The sequence below is a fragment of the Triturus cristatus genome, chromosome 12, assembly GCF_964204655.1.
Source record: "Triturus cristatus chromosome 12, aTriCri1.1, whole genome shotgun sequence".
NCBI lineage: Eukaryota > Metazoa > Chordata > Amphibia > Caudata > Salamandridae > Triturus > Triturus cristatus.
In genome coordinates, this window is record NC_140595.1 from 581,208,374 (window position 1) to 581,225,236 (window position 16,863).

A 16,863-nucleotide genomic window follows, 5' to 3' on the forward strand; every position below is an offset into this window, starting at 1 on the left:
CTCACCCTCTCCAAGATACAGGACATGTTCTCTAAACTTAAGGCTGGAAAGATTCCAGGGACCTATGGCATCCCCACAGAGTTTTACAAACACTATCTAGATATTCTGGGACTCCATTTATTAAATTTATTTCAGAAGTAAGCAAAACCGGACGCCCTCCCCTCCAAGCTCAGAACAGCCACCATAACGGTTATTCCTAAGGTGGGCAAACCACTAGATAGGTGCCTCATACCGCCCAATCTCACAGTTAAATACTGAGGTTAAAATTGTGGTCAAAATACTGGTGACCCGCCTGCTGGAGGTTATCATGCCCCTCATCCACAGGGATCAATCCGGGTTCATGTCGGACCGCTCTACCAGGATGAATCTACGTCGAACCCACAACTGGATGTCAGAGGTTAAGAATCAAACTGCCTCTCATATATTTTTATCACTTGACACGGAGATGGCATTTGATGCGGTACACTGCCCATGTCTAGATTACACCCTGATCAAATTCGGATTTGGGGCTAAATTGAGGAACTGGATATCAACACTCTACCAAGCGCAAAAAGATGCAGTCTGAGTCAATGGATTGCTGTCTTCTGAATTCCCTATCGGCCAATGGACCAGGCAGGGGTTTTCCACCCCCCATCCTCCCCCCCTTTTTTGCCCTTATGATAGAGTTCCTGGCTTGTCGAATCCGAATGCACCCTGATATCTGAGGTTCCCAGACCTCGGACTCAGAAGACAGGGAGGAAAAGATTTCCCTCTACGTGGATGACATTCTGTTATACATTACCGAACCCTGATCACAAGTCCCACACTCTTCCATATTTTAGAGGAATATGGACAACACTCTGATTGCAAAATTAACTGGGACAAATCCACTATATACTCCCCCGGTCCTAAACAGGATTGAACCTCCCTCCCTGGAAATAAATCTGAATGTGACCCCAGAGGGTTTTAAATACCTTGGATTATTCATGACACCTCACAGAAAACTATGTTACCGCCACAACCTTCGAAGGGTAGTTTCCAATTTCCAAAGGGACGAGGAAATGTGGTAAGAACTGCCCCTATCATTACTAGGGCATACAGCCTTTTTCAAAATGATCACACTATCACAACTACTATAAGCCCTGCAAAACACATATTTTCCATTCCCAGGATTGGCTTCTGCTGCCCTTAACGAAACCATTATAATGGCGGGATGGCCCTTCCTGATATAAAGGCCTATTACTATGCGACACATCTAATCCCCATCAATGATTGGGTGCATATGCCACAGGACCACCTCACATATAGCCTGGAAAGGGGTACTTTGGCACTCTGTACCTATGGTGGTAAAGGAGTCCAAAGCCTAATCCCAGTAACCCAGGTGACCTTGGGGCATGGGAAAGGGCTGTGAGAATTATTGGATGGCCCAGTAAGATCACCAAAGAGACTCTATTGTGGGTAGGAACATGGTTACGAAAGATTGGCGAACTGCAGGGATTTGGGGCATGGGACTTGATTGGAATCTCCACTGTTGAGGCAATTTTGGATAAATGGGAGTTTAAATCCCTGGCAACTTGTTTTGATGAATACGACCTACAGATATCCAGTTTGTTAAATAAGCTAGCCAAGGGCCTGTCCGGTACTGAGATACCGGACTATGCACCATTAGAGGGGAGACTGTTACCAGAGGCACTCACTAAAGGGGCTATATCTCTCTCACTGATAGAACACTGAACAACAATATGCCAGATAATCTGGAAACCCTACGAGAGTGCGGGGTACGGGATATAGAAGCCCAAGAAGATATTGATTGGGAGGCGGCACTTATGCACCCTCGAGAAGTTGCTATTAAGTCCCGGTTGCAACTCATCCAGTACAAAATTAAACACAGGGTGTACTAAGATGGGCACAGACTACACAAGATGGGCAAGACAGAATCCCTGACTTGCTTATATTGTCACACTGCTAGAGGGAACTTTTTACATAAACTATAGAGCTGTCCCACTATCTTTAGGGTTTTGGAAGAGATTTTGAAGGAACTGGGTAAAGTTCTGGGAGTCACACTTCCTACAGAAATCACATATGTCATGCTAGGGATCCCAAATGGCGTAGATGTTTCAAGACTCCATCTTCTTTTTAGCGCCTTGGGCTTAGAAGTTGCCAAACGAGATGTGGCAAGAAAATGGGGAGTGGCTGAGGTGCCAACTGTTCAGGAGTGGAAAAGGGGCAATGTTGGACATTTATACGGCATGGACATTTATACGGCAGCCGAAAAGGTTACCTACGTCAGCAGGGGTTGCCACCAGAAATTCCACAAGATATGGGGCCCATGGATCAATTATTAAGGGCTAGATTGTTTTGATGTTGCTGTAGACCCCCCTCTTTGATTTTCTGACAAATATAAACCATGATACACCCAGGGGTCGAGTGGCCCACACATGAACACAGCGAAGTTCAGAAGTGATGTTGAAAATATGCCTACATGTAATGCACTGTTTTACCTCCAATGTGTCACTCTGCATACATAGGCTTTCGGTTATTTGAATCACCGTATATCAAGTACTTGTCCTCCATACTACTATTGTTATAGATTGGATTCTAAATATACTCGCCATAAACAAATTCAAAATAAAAAAAAGTTATTTTAAAACAAAAGGCCCTTAAGCATTGCTAAAAACTGCATGAAGCATTCAGACTTTGAAAGATTCTCCTCAATGAAGTCCTTTTTCTACTGAACGAATTACACGTCAACTTTGTGATATGCTGTAACCCTATGATAGGTGTGGTATTGTCAGGGAGGGACACCCTAACTGGGTAGTGGTCTACGTCGGGGTTCACTCAGGTGTCAACGGTATAGTCTTCCCAGGGTTCATTGGTGGACCCTGGGTGTAAGGATGGTCACAAGAGTCAATGGGTTCACAAATACTGCCTGGGTATGAAACACAACGTGAGAACCCCTCAGGTGACTCTAGTGGAGGCAGAGATCATGGGCATGGTGATGGAGTTGATGGGGGAGGTGGAGTACGAGCTGGAACAAATGGAAAGAGAGCTTCTGCCGCTATTCCTATGTTTCTTTGGGGCTGACCAACCTTGGAGAAGGGTTCTACCTTAAAAGCAGGCCTTCCCATGCGACAGAGTGCCTTTGTTGGATTTGGTACTGGTGGTTTCGCCAAGATCTTCTTGGCGACAAGGTAGATAAAGAGATTCTTCTGCTAAGCATTGGGCTCCTCCTGTAGTCTTTGCCAGATCAGCACCCCAGATTCTGTGGATACAACTGTTGCTGAAGCTTTAGGGTTTAACAGTATCTTCAGTGTCAATGGGATTTTGGGTGCTGGCTTTAGTTGTGCTTTCGGCACCAGCTTCGGGTGTAAGAGTGGATGCTAGGCGCACTTGGAACAGTAAGGCTTGATGTCCAATGGGGGTCAACGGCCAAGGATGGAGCGTTTGTCCACTGCGAAGCCTTCTCTTTGTGCCAGTCAGAGCCAAAAGGTAATGGAGGCCAGTGAGGAGGACATTCTTTGTATCTGTGCTCAGGGCTTGCTGCTAGGCTCCAGAGGGAACAGTGCTCTACCTCAGCGTGGGACTTATTATGTGACCCTGTCTTGGTGGAATGTGCATGAGAGTCGAGTGGGCTGCTTACAAACCTATGAATTGTCTTTATTTGAGGACTACTGCTCTTCGGGGGCTGGGTTCACACCCTCTTCCTTATGCTCCGAGGCACTTGAGAAACCCATCTTTGCACTGGGTTTTGCTGGGCCACCGCGATTCAGGATGGGCTGGCCTTCTCTCCTTCTTTGGCAGCGAAGCAGATCTTCTTCAGATATGTACAGGGATTTGGAGGATGTCTATTGGTGCATCTGGTGATGTGGCTGGTGGCTTTCCCTTCCGTACTGTAGGGTTTTATTCCAGCAGAAGGCGAGGCAGGAATCATAATAAGAGTCACTGTGGTTGGGAGAAAGACACAGGTTGCAGATGTCAGAAAGGTCATTCACCGGTATTTAGAGTTGCATTAGGGTCAATGTTAAAAAGTGGTGCATCCTATCACCCTTTTCTGGTCCGCATTCTCTGGAGTCAAAGTCCGAAGGAGGACATACAGTCCATGAAGAGCATGAGGAGACCTTCAGTATCTGGAACATCGAGCACTGATTGTTAGTCCACCAAACATGTCCAGTGATGAAGCGTGTCAGAAAGTCGTCACAGGGTACCGGTTTTAACGATGCATTGGTGTTAAAATCCAACCATGCGCGCCTAAAAAATGAGCCATCTCTGTGTACGTTTGAACCCCATGGTGAAAAAACCCAAAATAACATGGAGTCAGTGCCCATGTGCATTGTCCACTAAGGAAGTAGTTGCAGTACTTCTCGTGACTTGAAAGATTTCTTCAAAGAAAAACAACATGCACATGTTCAAGCCTAAAACTAGATAGCTGGGATATGTAGAGCAAGTGTATTTACAGCCCTTGACAGGCACCACCCTATGCATGTTTCAGATAACAATCTGGCAGCCAATAAATTCGATGAATGGATCAGATCATCAGTTAACCAGTTGCCCTGGAAAAAAACAAAGAAACTGAGAAGAAGCCAGGTGGCAGCACCTTGGTATAGCTCAGATCTTAAAAACATCAAGTCTAAATGTAGACGATCTGAACGATTATGGAGGGTCGACTATAGCAGGGAACACGAAACAGCATACAATCTAGTCCTTGAGGAATATAAGGAAGCAATCAAAAAAGCAAAAATGGGCTATTTTACAACCAGTATTGGCGCAGCCAAAAACTCCTCTAAGGAGCTTTTCAAGACGGTTAATGTCCTGTCTAAGCGGCAGGAGGAAAATCAGTTTACACCAGATAAATACATTTGCAATAAGATTGCTAACTTTTTTCAAACCAAAGTACAAATGCTTTACGATGAACTCCTAAAAACAGTACCAAATTCCACTGAAAATAATAACCTAACCACCGATGAGAACCTACCCACTAGTAATTTGACCAGGTTTTCAACACTAACTGCAGAGAAAGTTAATAATCTGCTATTACTGACCAAGCCAGGCTCTCCTAATGATCTGTGTCCTCCTGCCACTCTACATCTGGTCTCAGAAAAGATCAGTTTACATCTAGCCCCTCTTTTAAACAAGGTGATCAACTCAGGGATTTTTCCTGTCCAGAGAAAAGGCGTGCATTAGGCTTATCTTGAAGAAACCCGCCTTGGATCCCACTGAGGTAAAAAAACTACCGTCCAATATCATGCTTACCTATAGCGGCTAAAATTCTAGAAAAATCAGTCAATGCTGACCTAACCCACTACCTCGATTATAACAACCTCTTAGACCCTACCCAAAATGGCTTTAGACCACGCCACTCTACAGAGGAGATTTGCAGGCAATTGGATGGGGGGAGCAAGAGCCATCCTTATCCTACTTGACCTATCCGCTGCATTTGACACTGTTAACCATGCGGTGCTAGTGCGGCGACTGAAGGCAATAGGAATTAAAGAGACAACTCTAACCATACTCTCCTCCTTCCTAGCATCCAGGGAGCCGAGGGTGTGCAGGGACAATCTTAAATCAGAGAAATGTTGCCTCCGGTATGGGGTGCCACAAGGGTCAGCATTATCGCCGACCTTGTTTAATATTTATGTCCTTCCCCCTCTGGCCAAGTTAATCAGAGATCATGGTTTTACGTTAATCTCATTCGCTGACGACACCCAGATAGTTACATCTATCTCACAGAGGGTTGAAGTCACAGCTGCAGGTTTTCATAAATGCTTGAAGTGTATCATGGGCTGGATGAATCTAAATTTCCTCAAGCTTAACACTGATAAAACGGAGGTGATGGTATTTGGGAAGGGTCCGCCTATATGGAATCAAGCATGGTGGCCATTGGAGGCATGCAACTGCCCCCCTCCGTCTACCAAGGCGAGAAATATGGGATGATATTCGACAACCAGTTGAACTTCACAGGACAGATCAATCGCCTGATTTCCTCCTGCTTTTTTCTATCACAGATCTTACGTAAGATCTTGCCTTTTATCCCTCAGGATCTTAGGAAAACGGTAATAGGTGCATTAATCCTCTCAAAAATAGACTATGGCAATGCACTATTCCTGGGCATTGACAAGTATCAGATGGCCAAATAGCAGTCAGTGCAGAACGCCGCAGCTTGACTATCACTGTCTATCCTTAAATATCATTCCATTTCCGCTAGTATCAGGCTGCGCCATTGGCCTCCGATCCAACAACGTGTGCAATTTAAGGCACTCTGCTTAGTACACAAGGCACTGTATGGCGGGGTAGCCATGGATATGCATAAACTATTTCTTTGGTACTCCCTGCGACGGAATCTCAGATCAGCCAACACTGGGCTAGTTCAGGTTCCCAAAGTCCAAAAAGCCAGATGGGTAGGGAAAAGCATATCCCATCGTGCAGCCAAACTCTGGAACAGGCTGCCAACTACTATTAGGCTGCAGCCAAATAGACTCCAGTTTAGGGAATTGATTAAGGCTTGGCTATTTCCCCCCAAATAAGTTCTGTCACTGCACCTGGACAAACACACTCCATGTTCTCTTTTGCGCCAAGTCGCATTGGCATTTGTGCGCTTTATAAATATTTTACTTACTTACACATGCCACAAACATATTGTAGCCTGGAAACATTACTTGGTGTGCCAGGCAAGAGAGTTGTTCCAACGTAGAGTATCACAACTTGAAGAAATTAAAGGGTCTGTTAGCTAAACTCTGTGTTGTCAGTAGATACTGTATATGTGTTGTCAGTAGATACTGTATGCCATCTTTTGGTATTCAAGCAAAAGACCACTATTAATGTAAAAATGTACCTGTAGGTAATGTGTTCGGAACTTGTCATCCCGTATTAGGCGAAAGGTGAATTTGCGGAACTCTTGATAACATTGTCCCATTTTCCAGAGTTCATGTGGTGTCTGCAAAAAAACAAATTGAGCAATAAGTCTAGTGCCATAATACTGGGTTCACCCGGAAAATGAATATAGTCAAAATGAAAGGTAACAGTCAAATCCTGTAAAGGACGAGCTATATATGTGTGTGCGCTGGGAGGAAGAGGAAACGCTAAGAATGGAGAAAAAATAAATCAGAGAAGGGCTTCCATAAGATCTAAAAAAATCAAATTAAGCACATGCATTCTGGATGGAACAAATTAATAGAACTGAATGGAGAAGGCACCTGAACAAGAATAGATAATTTCTCTTATACGGTGGTTATTTTTAAAACTGATTGTGGTCGTTTGCATCTTGTTCATAGGAGGTTTCTTGCTGGGTTTGCTAAATGAATGGGACTATCTTCCAACTACCAAGATCAGGTTGCATTTGGGACCCCATGTCAGCCTTCAGTAGGATGACGGTATGGGGCACACTATTGGTTTGAGGTCAATATGGCAAAGCACTACACACACACCTACTTTGTTCAACATACCTGCAAGCATCTCACCCTCTCAAGAGGTGAAGCCACCATCTTTGAATATGGACCCTTGGGACAGCTTGACCTTTAGCAGGATTCGGGGGCAGGTCTGTATACTCTCCTAGAATGTTACTGGTCTAAACAGCAGAATTAGGTTGAGATCAGTGATACAATATGCAGATGACACACTCCGGATGCACTCTTCCTCTAGAAGACACATTTCATAGGGCACCAGATGCGGGTACCTTGGACAGCATGGGTACACAAGGGGTTTTTCTGCTTGGTTCTCCAGTCGCTCCAGCTGGGAGGCCATCCTATTAAAAAGGACCTTCCCACTTGCAGTCATGGAGACACAGACAGACTCCATGGGAAGGTTTGTGAGGTTATGCGGAACATCGGAGGGGCAGGAATGGACTTTTGTTAGTATAGATGCCCCTCGGGCTGGTGGAGGACCCTCTAACATGGGTCTCCAAGGCTTTCACAATGCTAGGAGGAGATTTTTAACTTTCTGGTGTTGGATGTGCTTAGCACAATGTCCGCCACAGGACCAAAAGCCCTCATCAGGTTAGTGACTGCAATAGGCCTAAAAGACATCTAGTTCATGTGGAATGGCGGGGAAAAACAGTACACTTACTACTATATATTTGCCACAGCAGTAAACACCAGGGAGATAGTGCAAGCCTGCAACCCCCCGCAGGGTTTATTGGGTCATTGCCACATGGAACTTGTGGTTCGTGACACGAACAGAGTGCCAGGGGGCCTTTGGAGACTGAATGCCTAGTGGCTACATGATCATCATGTTGCAGACCTATTCAGGGAGGCCATCGTAGGATACTTTGATCTCAACTCGCCATCGGTTCCCTCTGCTCTCACATTATAGGAAGTGTTCAAAGTGGTAATCGGGCACTAGGCCTTGTCATGCGTTATAGGCTAAGATAGCTAGAAGCCAGGCAGTGACTTCCCCGTAGCGTGAGATTTAGGACCTAGGCATGCGGTTTGCAGATTCCCCCACAGAAGAAATCCTTTGATAGCTCGATTATGCTAGATCTACTTTGAGGCACACTGTTCAACTCATCTCACTCGGTGTGGCTACTTACTCAACACATAATTAATGAAGGAAGAGATAAAGTAGAAAAAATGTTATACTGCTTGACCAATCAGGAAGTGGAGGTGTGAATAGACCCATCTATAAGAAACAAAGAAGGGCAGCTAGTCACAAATCACTTGGAGATCACAGCAGCCTTCAAGCATTACTACAGAAGCTTGTATGCTGGTGGTGCCCCCGCAGATAGAGCTGGACTGCCTGATACAGCCCCTTTCTGCTTTCTATGTGGTGGAACGCTCCAAGTTGGATCTTTCCATCACCCATGAAGAGATCCAACAGGCACTATCTAAAATGCCCTCATGCAAAACACCTGGTCCAAACAGATTTCCCATGGAATTCTTTAAGAAATGTGCATCCCTTCTAATACCACACCTGCTCTCTTTCTTCAAAGAAGGCTGTTGAGTAAGCTTCCTGACCCATGACTTGGGGACTGCCACCACTGCAGTGATATTGAAAGAAGGGAAACCTCCAGAAGATTGTAGCTACCGTTGCCCAATATCACTTATAAATACAGAGGTGAAGATTCTAGCCCGGGTCTTGGCAACCAGACTGTCCAAGGTGATACAGTCATCTATGGTAACCATAACAGCTTTATGCAAGCACGTGCCACAGGCTCCACAGAGTAAATGTTGCTCTGGTCTGGGCGCAATAACAAAAAGGGGAGGCTCAGCTGATAATGGTGGAATTAGATAAAGCCATTGATGCAGTGCACTTGTCATTTTTACACCTAGTGCTCCAGAAGCTGGCTTTTGGCTCCTACTTTAGGAGGTGTTTGCAAATGTTCTACACCAATTCATGTACAAGAGTTAGGGTCAACAGTTTCCTCTCCACTCTTCACAGTAGAGCTTGGCACCCTCCATGGGTGTCTGCACTCCCCAATTTTATTCGCCATAGTTTTGGAACCCTTAGCTAAAAGAATCCGGTGCGATGCACAGTTGAGTGTTTTTTTGCCAGGAGGATCAGGTCTCACTGTATGAAGATGACCTTCTGCTATACATGCAGCATCCCAGCATATCCTTGCACAGAATAACACAGATTCTAAGAGTCTATCGTGAGGCCTCGGGGCTGAGTCAATTGGGACAATAAGATATACTTCTCTGTATTGGGCCCTACTCAAGACCATGTGGCAGCCCCACCTCAAGGTAGCCTACCTCCACTTTGATATTTAGGGATGTGGGTTACCAGATGTGCAGACAGGGATAGAGTCAAACATGGCTTCAATCCTCAGATAAACTAAATTAGAGTTGGAGAGGTGGTCCACCTGACCGCTGAACATCATAGATCGCGGTTCCCATTTCTAAGATGACTTTCCCACCGAGGTTCTTATGCAAGATACAGAATTTCCCCTTTACCCTGCCACAGCAATTCTTTCAAAACCTAAAGTTACTCCTGCACAGATTCCTATGGGAAGGGCAGCCGCCACGGGTCTCCTTGGTAAAATGTACAGAGCAACAATATGATTGGGGTCTGGGGACATTCAGGTCTACTACAGCGCTGGACAACTAGTCCCACTTTACGATTGGCTGTTCGGTAATAGGTCTGATCCAATAGTTACGCTGGAGTTGGTCCTCCTGCAATCGTATGGAATATACTTATTGCTCTACAGATTGCCTGGCACTGTGGCACACAAGATGATGAAGGTCTCTTACGTATGAAACTCCTCTCTGGTGAGAAGCAGAGCTGTTCCACGTGGTGCATCTGGAGGGATTCACGGCACAGGACCTCAATGGGATATCGAAGCTGGGGGATGTCTGGGCTTCAAGTCCCATCAAATCATGTGAACAAATTTCAAACAAATTTGAACCCATTTTGGTATTTACAGATACACCATGCTTTAGGGTCTTAAAAAGAGAAATTGCTGAAGGTGCCAGAATTTAATCCCCTAGAGGAAAATTTAACGATTGAGCCCTGGGATGGGCCAGGCATTACTAGACTATATAGAGCCTTAATTGTAAACATGGCTGACGTGTTTGCTAAGTTGGGAGGATGACATAGGGGAACTGGATGATGAGGAATGGATGTTGGCTTGAATGGCCCCCCAAACACTGATGATCTCGGCCAGGTTCAGGCTTATTCACTTCAAATTTCTTCAGAGAATCTACTATCATCTTGCCAGGCTTTGGTAGATGGATAGGGCCTGCAGCCCCACATACCTAAGCTGTGAACGGTAAACAACCTTTACAACGAAACTTTTACAACGCACTACCATTACAACGAAACTTTTACAACGAACGCGATGTAACCACGCGATGCCATCACAACGCAAGTCTTTACATCGACTTGCGCTAGATGGCGTGCTAACATTACAAATAGTGTAGTTTACTATCCCAACACCTTCCCTACTGTTAAGTGGACTGGAGTTGGAATAGTAAATTACGCTTTTCTAATGTTAGCACGCCATCTAGCGCAAGTCGATGTAAAGACTTGCGTTGTAATGGCATCGCGTGGTTACATCGCGTTCGTTGTAAAAACCGCGATGTAACTGCACGCGTTGCAAAGACTCGCGTTGTTACGTCATACATCCCTGTGAACACCCTTAAGCAACACTCCTACATGTTATTTAGGACTGGCTGATAATTGTACAGTATTAGGAGAGGATACATTGGCTCTTCTGGGAGGTCAATGGTCAGCATACCACATTAGATCCCAAGATGGTTCTGCTGGGCATTATGGTGGATTCGGGAGGACTTCTGACCGTGCTCTGGTGGGTGTGGGGCTTGTCGTAGCCAAAAAAGATACAGCCATACGATGGTGGGAGAAAGAGGTCCCAACGAAGGCTAAATGGCTCAGGGGCATTGAGCAATGCCCGGTTGCAGAAGAGACAGTCTACATACACAGTGTGAGACTGGACTAAGCAATATTTGCGGGTCTGAGGCCATGGCATAATTATTATAAACGTTGAAGGGGTGGGGGGGGCAACAGATAAACTGGTCATGTTTTACAACCTGACTGAGCAGAAGAAATCGCCCCTGGGAGTTGGTGGGTTAGTTTGCTATGATTTGAATTGTAATGTACTGTTACATGAACTGCCATTCTATTGCAAATTGTAGTTGACTTTTGTGTTGTTTTCACACTGAAAAGTCAATAAAAAGATGTATTTAAAAAAAGAATATTGCATGGCACCTAGTTGATGGGGCAGGAGTTAGCTGCTGGGGTGAGATTAAATGGAAGTGCCTTAACGGCCAGAGCAGCCGACTTTAAGGTTGGGGAACCAGGCTCGAGTCTGGCGGGAGGCTCATTGATCCTGTGATTCTGGACAAATCACTTAATCTCCCCGTGCCTAAAACCCCAAAAGAACTGAATGTGTCTGTAATGCAACTGGTGCTCATGTAGTGATCTCATACCTTCGGGTCAAGTTTGCACTATATAAAACTGCAACAAAAAAAGTGAGTTCCGTAGCAAAGCTCAACCAGTTCTGTCCACTGCATTCAGGGAAATTTAATTTTCCAAAACCTGACATCTTTTTTCACAAAATTGTGTGCACACTGTCAATCTTGTGTTTGTAAAAATTTAAATATGTGAAATTAATTTAATCAAAAGACAATTATGCTGTGTTAGGATCAAATAAATTTGATCTATATGGAAAAACAAAAACAGACCAAGATTTACCAGGTGGGATGGAATCACCCCAGAATGAAATGCTCAAGTTTTTTAATTGTTTTGTAAAGTGCACCTTTCTCTGCACAGCAGCTTCAACTTATAAGGTCTTTTTTACAACTCGTTCATGGCTCGGTAGTTGTCGCTCACCTTGTAGCCCACAGAAATTAAAAAAATTGCCTTAGAAGAAGAAACTTAGGGCCAGATGTACGACCACTCACTTTTGCAAGTCGCAAATTGCGTCGAATTGCAACTCGCAATCTGCGACTCGCAAAAGTGAATGTACAACAGTGTCTCAGACACTGTTTGTGATTTCCAATGGGGTCACAAATTGCATGCCTCATTAATATTCATGAGGCAAGCACAATTTGAGACCCCCATTGGGAATGGCTAGCACTCCCAGGGATGGTGACCTGCTGGGGTCAGCAGACCACCATGTCTGGGACTGCTTTTTAAATAAAGCAGTGTTTTTTTTTAATGCAGCCCATTTTCCTTAAAGGAAAACGGCATGCATGTAAAAAAGAAAAATTAAACTTTTCAGATTAATTTTGTAAGGGCAGGCAGTGGTCACTGGGACCAATGCCTGCTCTTAAAGAATATTTTCTCACACACTCACAAAAGGGACTGGGTTACTTGAAGTGGGTGGTAAACTGCGAGTGTTTTGCGGCCGCAAATGCAGTTGCAAAACAATAGTACATGGCAGTAAGTCTTGCTATTAGGAAGGGACACCCAGTCCTAATAGCAAGAGACACAAACGCTATTTTGCGAGGCAGTGACTCGCAAAATAGCGTTTGTACATGCCATGACCCTTTTTTGCTGTTGCAAACGGGCCGATCTCCCATTTTCCAGCACAAAAAAGGGTCGTACATCTGGCCCTTAGTTTTGTCTCAAAATGTGGTTTGAAAGCCAAATCCATCCATTCCTCTCCCTTCATTATATTGGATTTTCAACAGAAATAAACATTATCTATGTTTCATAACACAAGAGAACGAAGTAGACTCTTACCGCAAAGGGATCTTCAGGCAGCACCTCAGGGAAAAGATTATCCAGTGCCTTCAGGATGTCTAGCGGGCAGCGCATTTTCAGAAACATATCTAGCACAAGCTGAAAACATGAACACAGAGGTACCTCATAGAAACTGTACTACAGGGAGAGGGCTAATATAATTATCACATGGGTCAGGCAATGCAAAGATTATTGCACTCCTAATAGAAGTGGCATTTTGGGGCCCTCTTTACATAGACATTGGACAACATTTGATGCCTGGATGGGCAATCTATATTAATAACTATTGGCGACCCAATACACCCTTCGGTAATAAAGTTAAACAGGTAGAGCTGTCAACAAGGGATTTATTCTCAAAGATATGTTTTAAATAGTGTGATATATCTTCTGTCATGTGACCACATATGTCACCTCAAAACATTTGAAATACAACTTAAACGATTAATTCAGTAGATAAATTACAGTAACCGGGTGAGATAAAAGGTAGTTTGATTTGTATTCAAAACATGCAAAAATACAAGAAACAGGGATTTCTAACCAACAGTTCACACATACATTGATAACAGAAGTAAAAAATAGATCGAAGATGGATGTGTATTAGTCATCAATGTATTAACACCCATCTCCATAAAATGAAAACTTGAGTTGAATTTAAACATAGGAATCAAAAACTCAAAAATAATTGAATTTAACAGTGGCTAAAAGGAAGATGGGCAATCTGGCACCCACATGCGAGGCAGCATAGACAGCCGTCTGTTCTCGTCTTATTTTAGAACTTCCTTGTATTTGGCAAAATAATTGGATCAACAGGAGAAACCCCCAAATATAGGTTAATCGATCTTGTAGTCTACACAGGAAATTTACCAGTAAACTCAGAGGCTCACTGAACATTCTCTATGCCCCAAATGCCTGTCCCAGCAGTTTTCTGCCACTCTCTCACACCCTCTTACCTTCCCTTTTAAGCCGGCACAGAGCTTGGCATAGTGTCTGTAAAAGACCAGATCTGGCACCTGCTGATGAACTTTATGAAGGAACTCCAGCACCTTCCCAAAGTGTTCTGTGTCTCGTCTCTTCACAACAGCCCTCGCGGCTGCAGCAACACGTCGAATATTCAGGGAATTATCCCCTGTAATTGTATCAGAATCTGGGTGGAAACAAAAATGCATGGCTCTGAAGAAGAATAAATAAAGCATACAAAGTACATTACTTTACTTTACTTTATGGTTTAAATCTTTTTATTGAAGCAATACAAGAGACTAGAGTGCATCAAGGCGGGCTGCGCAGAGCCCCACAGCTTGTATCGGCATTTGCATTTATGAAGAAAATAAACCGTAAATAACTGGAACATTCCCACCCCTCACCCAAAGAAAAGGGGAAAAAGAAAGAAAGCACCCAAGAAAGCCCTCCCACCAATCCCCCTCCGTCCACTGCACTCTATATGTCGCAGCGCGGCGCTAGGTGGCCTCCCTGAGACCGGTCCCGCTATGTGGAGGGATCCGGCGAGGTAAGTCGCAAGAGGTTTAGGTATCTGGGGCAAGTCAACTCCCCGAAATCCTGAGCAAGAAGGGTCGAAAGTGGCTGCCAAAGTTCGCTAAAAGTTGAGTCTTTCCTGTGAGATCTTTTCCATGCCTAGCAGTGGCGTAACGAAACTTGAGGGGGCCCCCCTGAAAAGCACACGAAGGGGGCCTCCCCCCCCCCCCCCGGCGCCCCAGCCCATCATCTACCACTTTGCCCCACCACCCAAAAATCTGGTATATTTTGATTTGAAACCTCCAACATTTAATGAAATGCTTCTATTTTCTTCTAATGAGAAAGTGGGAAACCGTCAACATATAAGCTACGCCATTTGTAACAATACTGTCAAGAGCAGTTTATTTATTGAGCCAGCAATCCAACAATGCCAAGGAGAGATCCTATTGTCTTAGGAACTGCCTGAAGAACAAAGAACTATGAAGGATCTGAATTAGAATTGACATTGATGGACAATAACTTGAAACTTTGAAAGACGAACCCAAACCTGCTATTCCATAGACTCGACTGACAATATACATGATAATTACACAAGATATAACTCAGTATCTTGCGAATTCCAGGAGAAATAAACCAGTGAATTATCAAAATGCCACACCCTAGCGACTGTTTAGGTCCGTGCATGATAATAACTCAGAGTTCTTCAATCTGTGGGGCGCGCCCCCCTGGGGGGCGCAACACCATCTCAGGGGGGGCGCGCACTCCACACTAAGATCTTCCCTTTGTTGGTCTTTTACTGTCCCGCGTGGCAAGTCTTCACCCATTTCAAATGGGAATTTTTTCATTGTAGAGCTCCAGTAACAGAGGGTTGGAGGGGGGAGGGAGGGGAAATAGATAAGGCACGGCCCGGCCCGTGCTTTTGTCATGTAAAGAGCTGAATTAACTGTCCCAGGAGGGGGTTAATTCTTAGAGCTGAAATGCTTCAGCTGCAGTGGGGGCAGGGAGTCTCCTGCTATAAACGAAAGCAAAGGAACAGACAGTCCTGTTCCTTCACCTTTGATTTCATAGCAGAGGAGACTCCTTGCCTCCCACTGCAGCTGAAATGACTGTCTGTCCGTCCTGGGAGGGTTAGCTCTTAGCAAAAGGAGACAAAGTTTCTTTTAAATTTACACAGGCAGGCGCGCAACGCCCACAGGGCTTCAAGTTGCCAAAAGAAAAATGCCAGCCAGCCATGTGTAGTTTAAACAGCCTGCAAATTGATTGTCTTGATACTAAATATGTTTATAAAAAGTCTGTGGTTTTTGGATGAGGAGTAGGTTTCCCCGCCCCTTACACTATCTGCACCAAGCAAGAGGTGCTTGTGAGGCAGGAAATAACGGCAGATGGGTAAGAAAGGCAGAGGGAAAAGCAGGCGAGGAGGAGGCTCCTGCTTTGGCGGGGGAAGAGCCAGGTCTATAGTAGTCCAAATAGTGCTGAAAATGGCTTGAGCCCGTACTAGAAAGTTCTCAAGCACACCTGAATATTGGCTTCTCAGAGCAATAAATATGTCCCCAGGGAACTGATGTAGGGCAGGCATGAAGGGAGATAATTGCACAGGAAGCAGTCACCACTCTGCACATTAACCAAATATACAATTCTACAGAATGTATTTTACCGCTTATAATTTTTTATAGAGATTTGGCCAACAATAAGGTGCTGTGGAAGAGTGAGAGAGAGATAAGATGATGGCAAGAGAGTCATGTTTGACAGAGAGCAAAAGCTAGAGATGAGGACATATAAAATGGGGTAGAAGAACAGAAGAATGTTGGAAGAGAGAGGAGAGTAAATTAAAAGGGGGAATCTTGAGCATAAGAGTTGAATTGAAATGGGGAACACAGAAATGTGGGCTGGAGAGGAGGAAAAAGAGGAGGGTGGAAAGGGGACTAAGTAGACACAAGTGAAAGGAAGTGCAGGAGGAAGGAATGGGCTAAGCAAATGTTAGTGAGGCAGGCAACTGCAAGTTCATTTAGAGTTCACCTCAAAACCATTTTCGGGCATAAAGCACCATAGAGGTCATACTGTGTGGTCAATCAATTAGGGGTTTGTATAGCTTAGCTACTCACCTGTGAGGGTCTGAGTGGGGGGGCTGCTAATCCATCGGGGCGCAGAGGTTCAGTCGAGGAGCCAGGTCTTAAGATCCTTCCTGAATTGGGTCAGCGACTGGGATTGCCTGAGGTGGAGAGGCAGGGTGTTCCAGGTCTTGGCAGCGAGGCAGGAGAAGGATCTTCCTCCGGTTTTGGTCTT

The 16,863-nt window shown here is 44.7% G+C and overlaps 2 protein-coding genes across 3 annotated transcripts in view; one reads left to right on the forward strand and one right to left on the reverse strand.

Moving 5' to 3' along the window:
* Positions 1–16,863, forward strand: part of MARVELD3 (MARVEL domain containing 3) — an 813,614-nt gene that overhangs the window by 658,269 nt on the left and 138,482 nt on the right. The gene's annotated exons all lie outside the window — the stretch shown is intronic.
* Positions 1–16,863, reverse strand: part of LOC146776306 (uncharacterized) — a 230,267-nt gene that overhangs the window by 173,181 nt on the left and 40,223 nt on the right. Inside the window, exons 3-5 of the mRNA XM_085638770.1 lie at positions 14,061–14,254; positions 13,111–13,209; positions 6,809–6,910 (exon numbers count right to left, since the gene is read on the reverse strand). Of these exons, the coding sequence (XP_085494896.1) occupies positions 6,809–6,910; positions 13,111–13,209; positions 14,061–14,254 (395 nt within the window). The remainder of the gene's footprint in view (positions 1–6,808; positions 6,911–13,110; positions 13,210–14,060; positions 14,255–16,863) is intronic.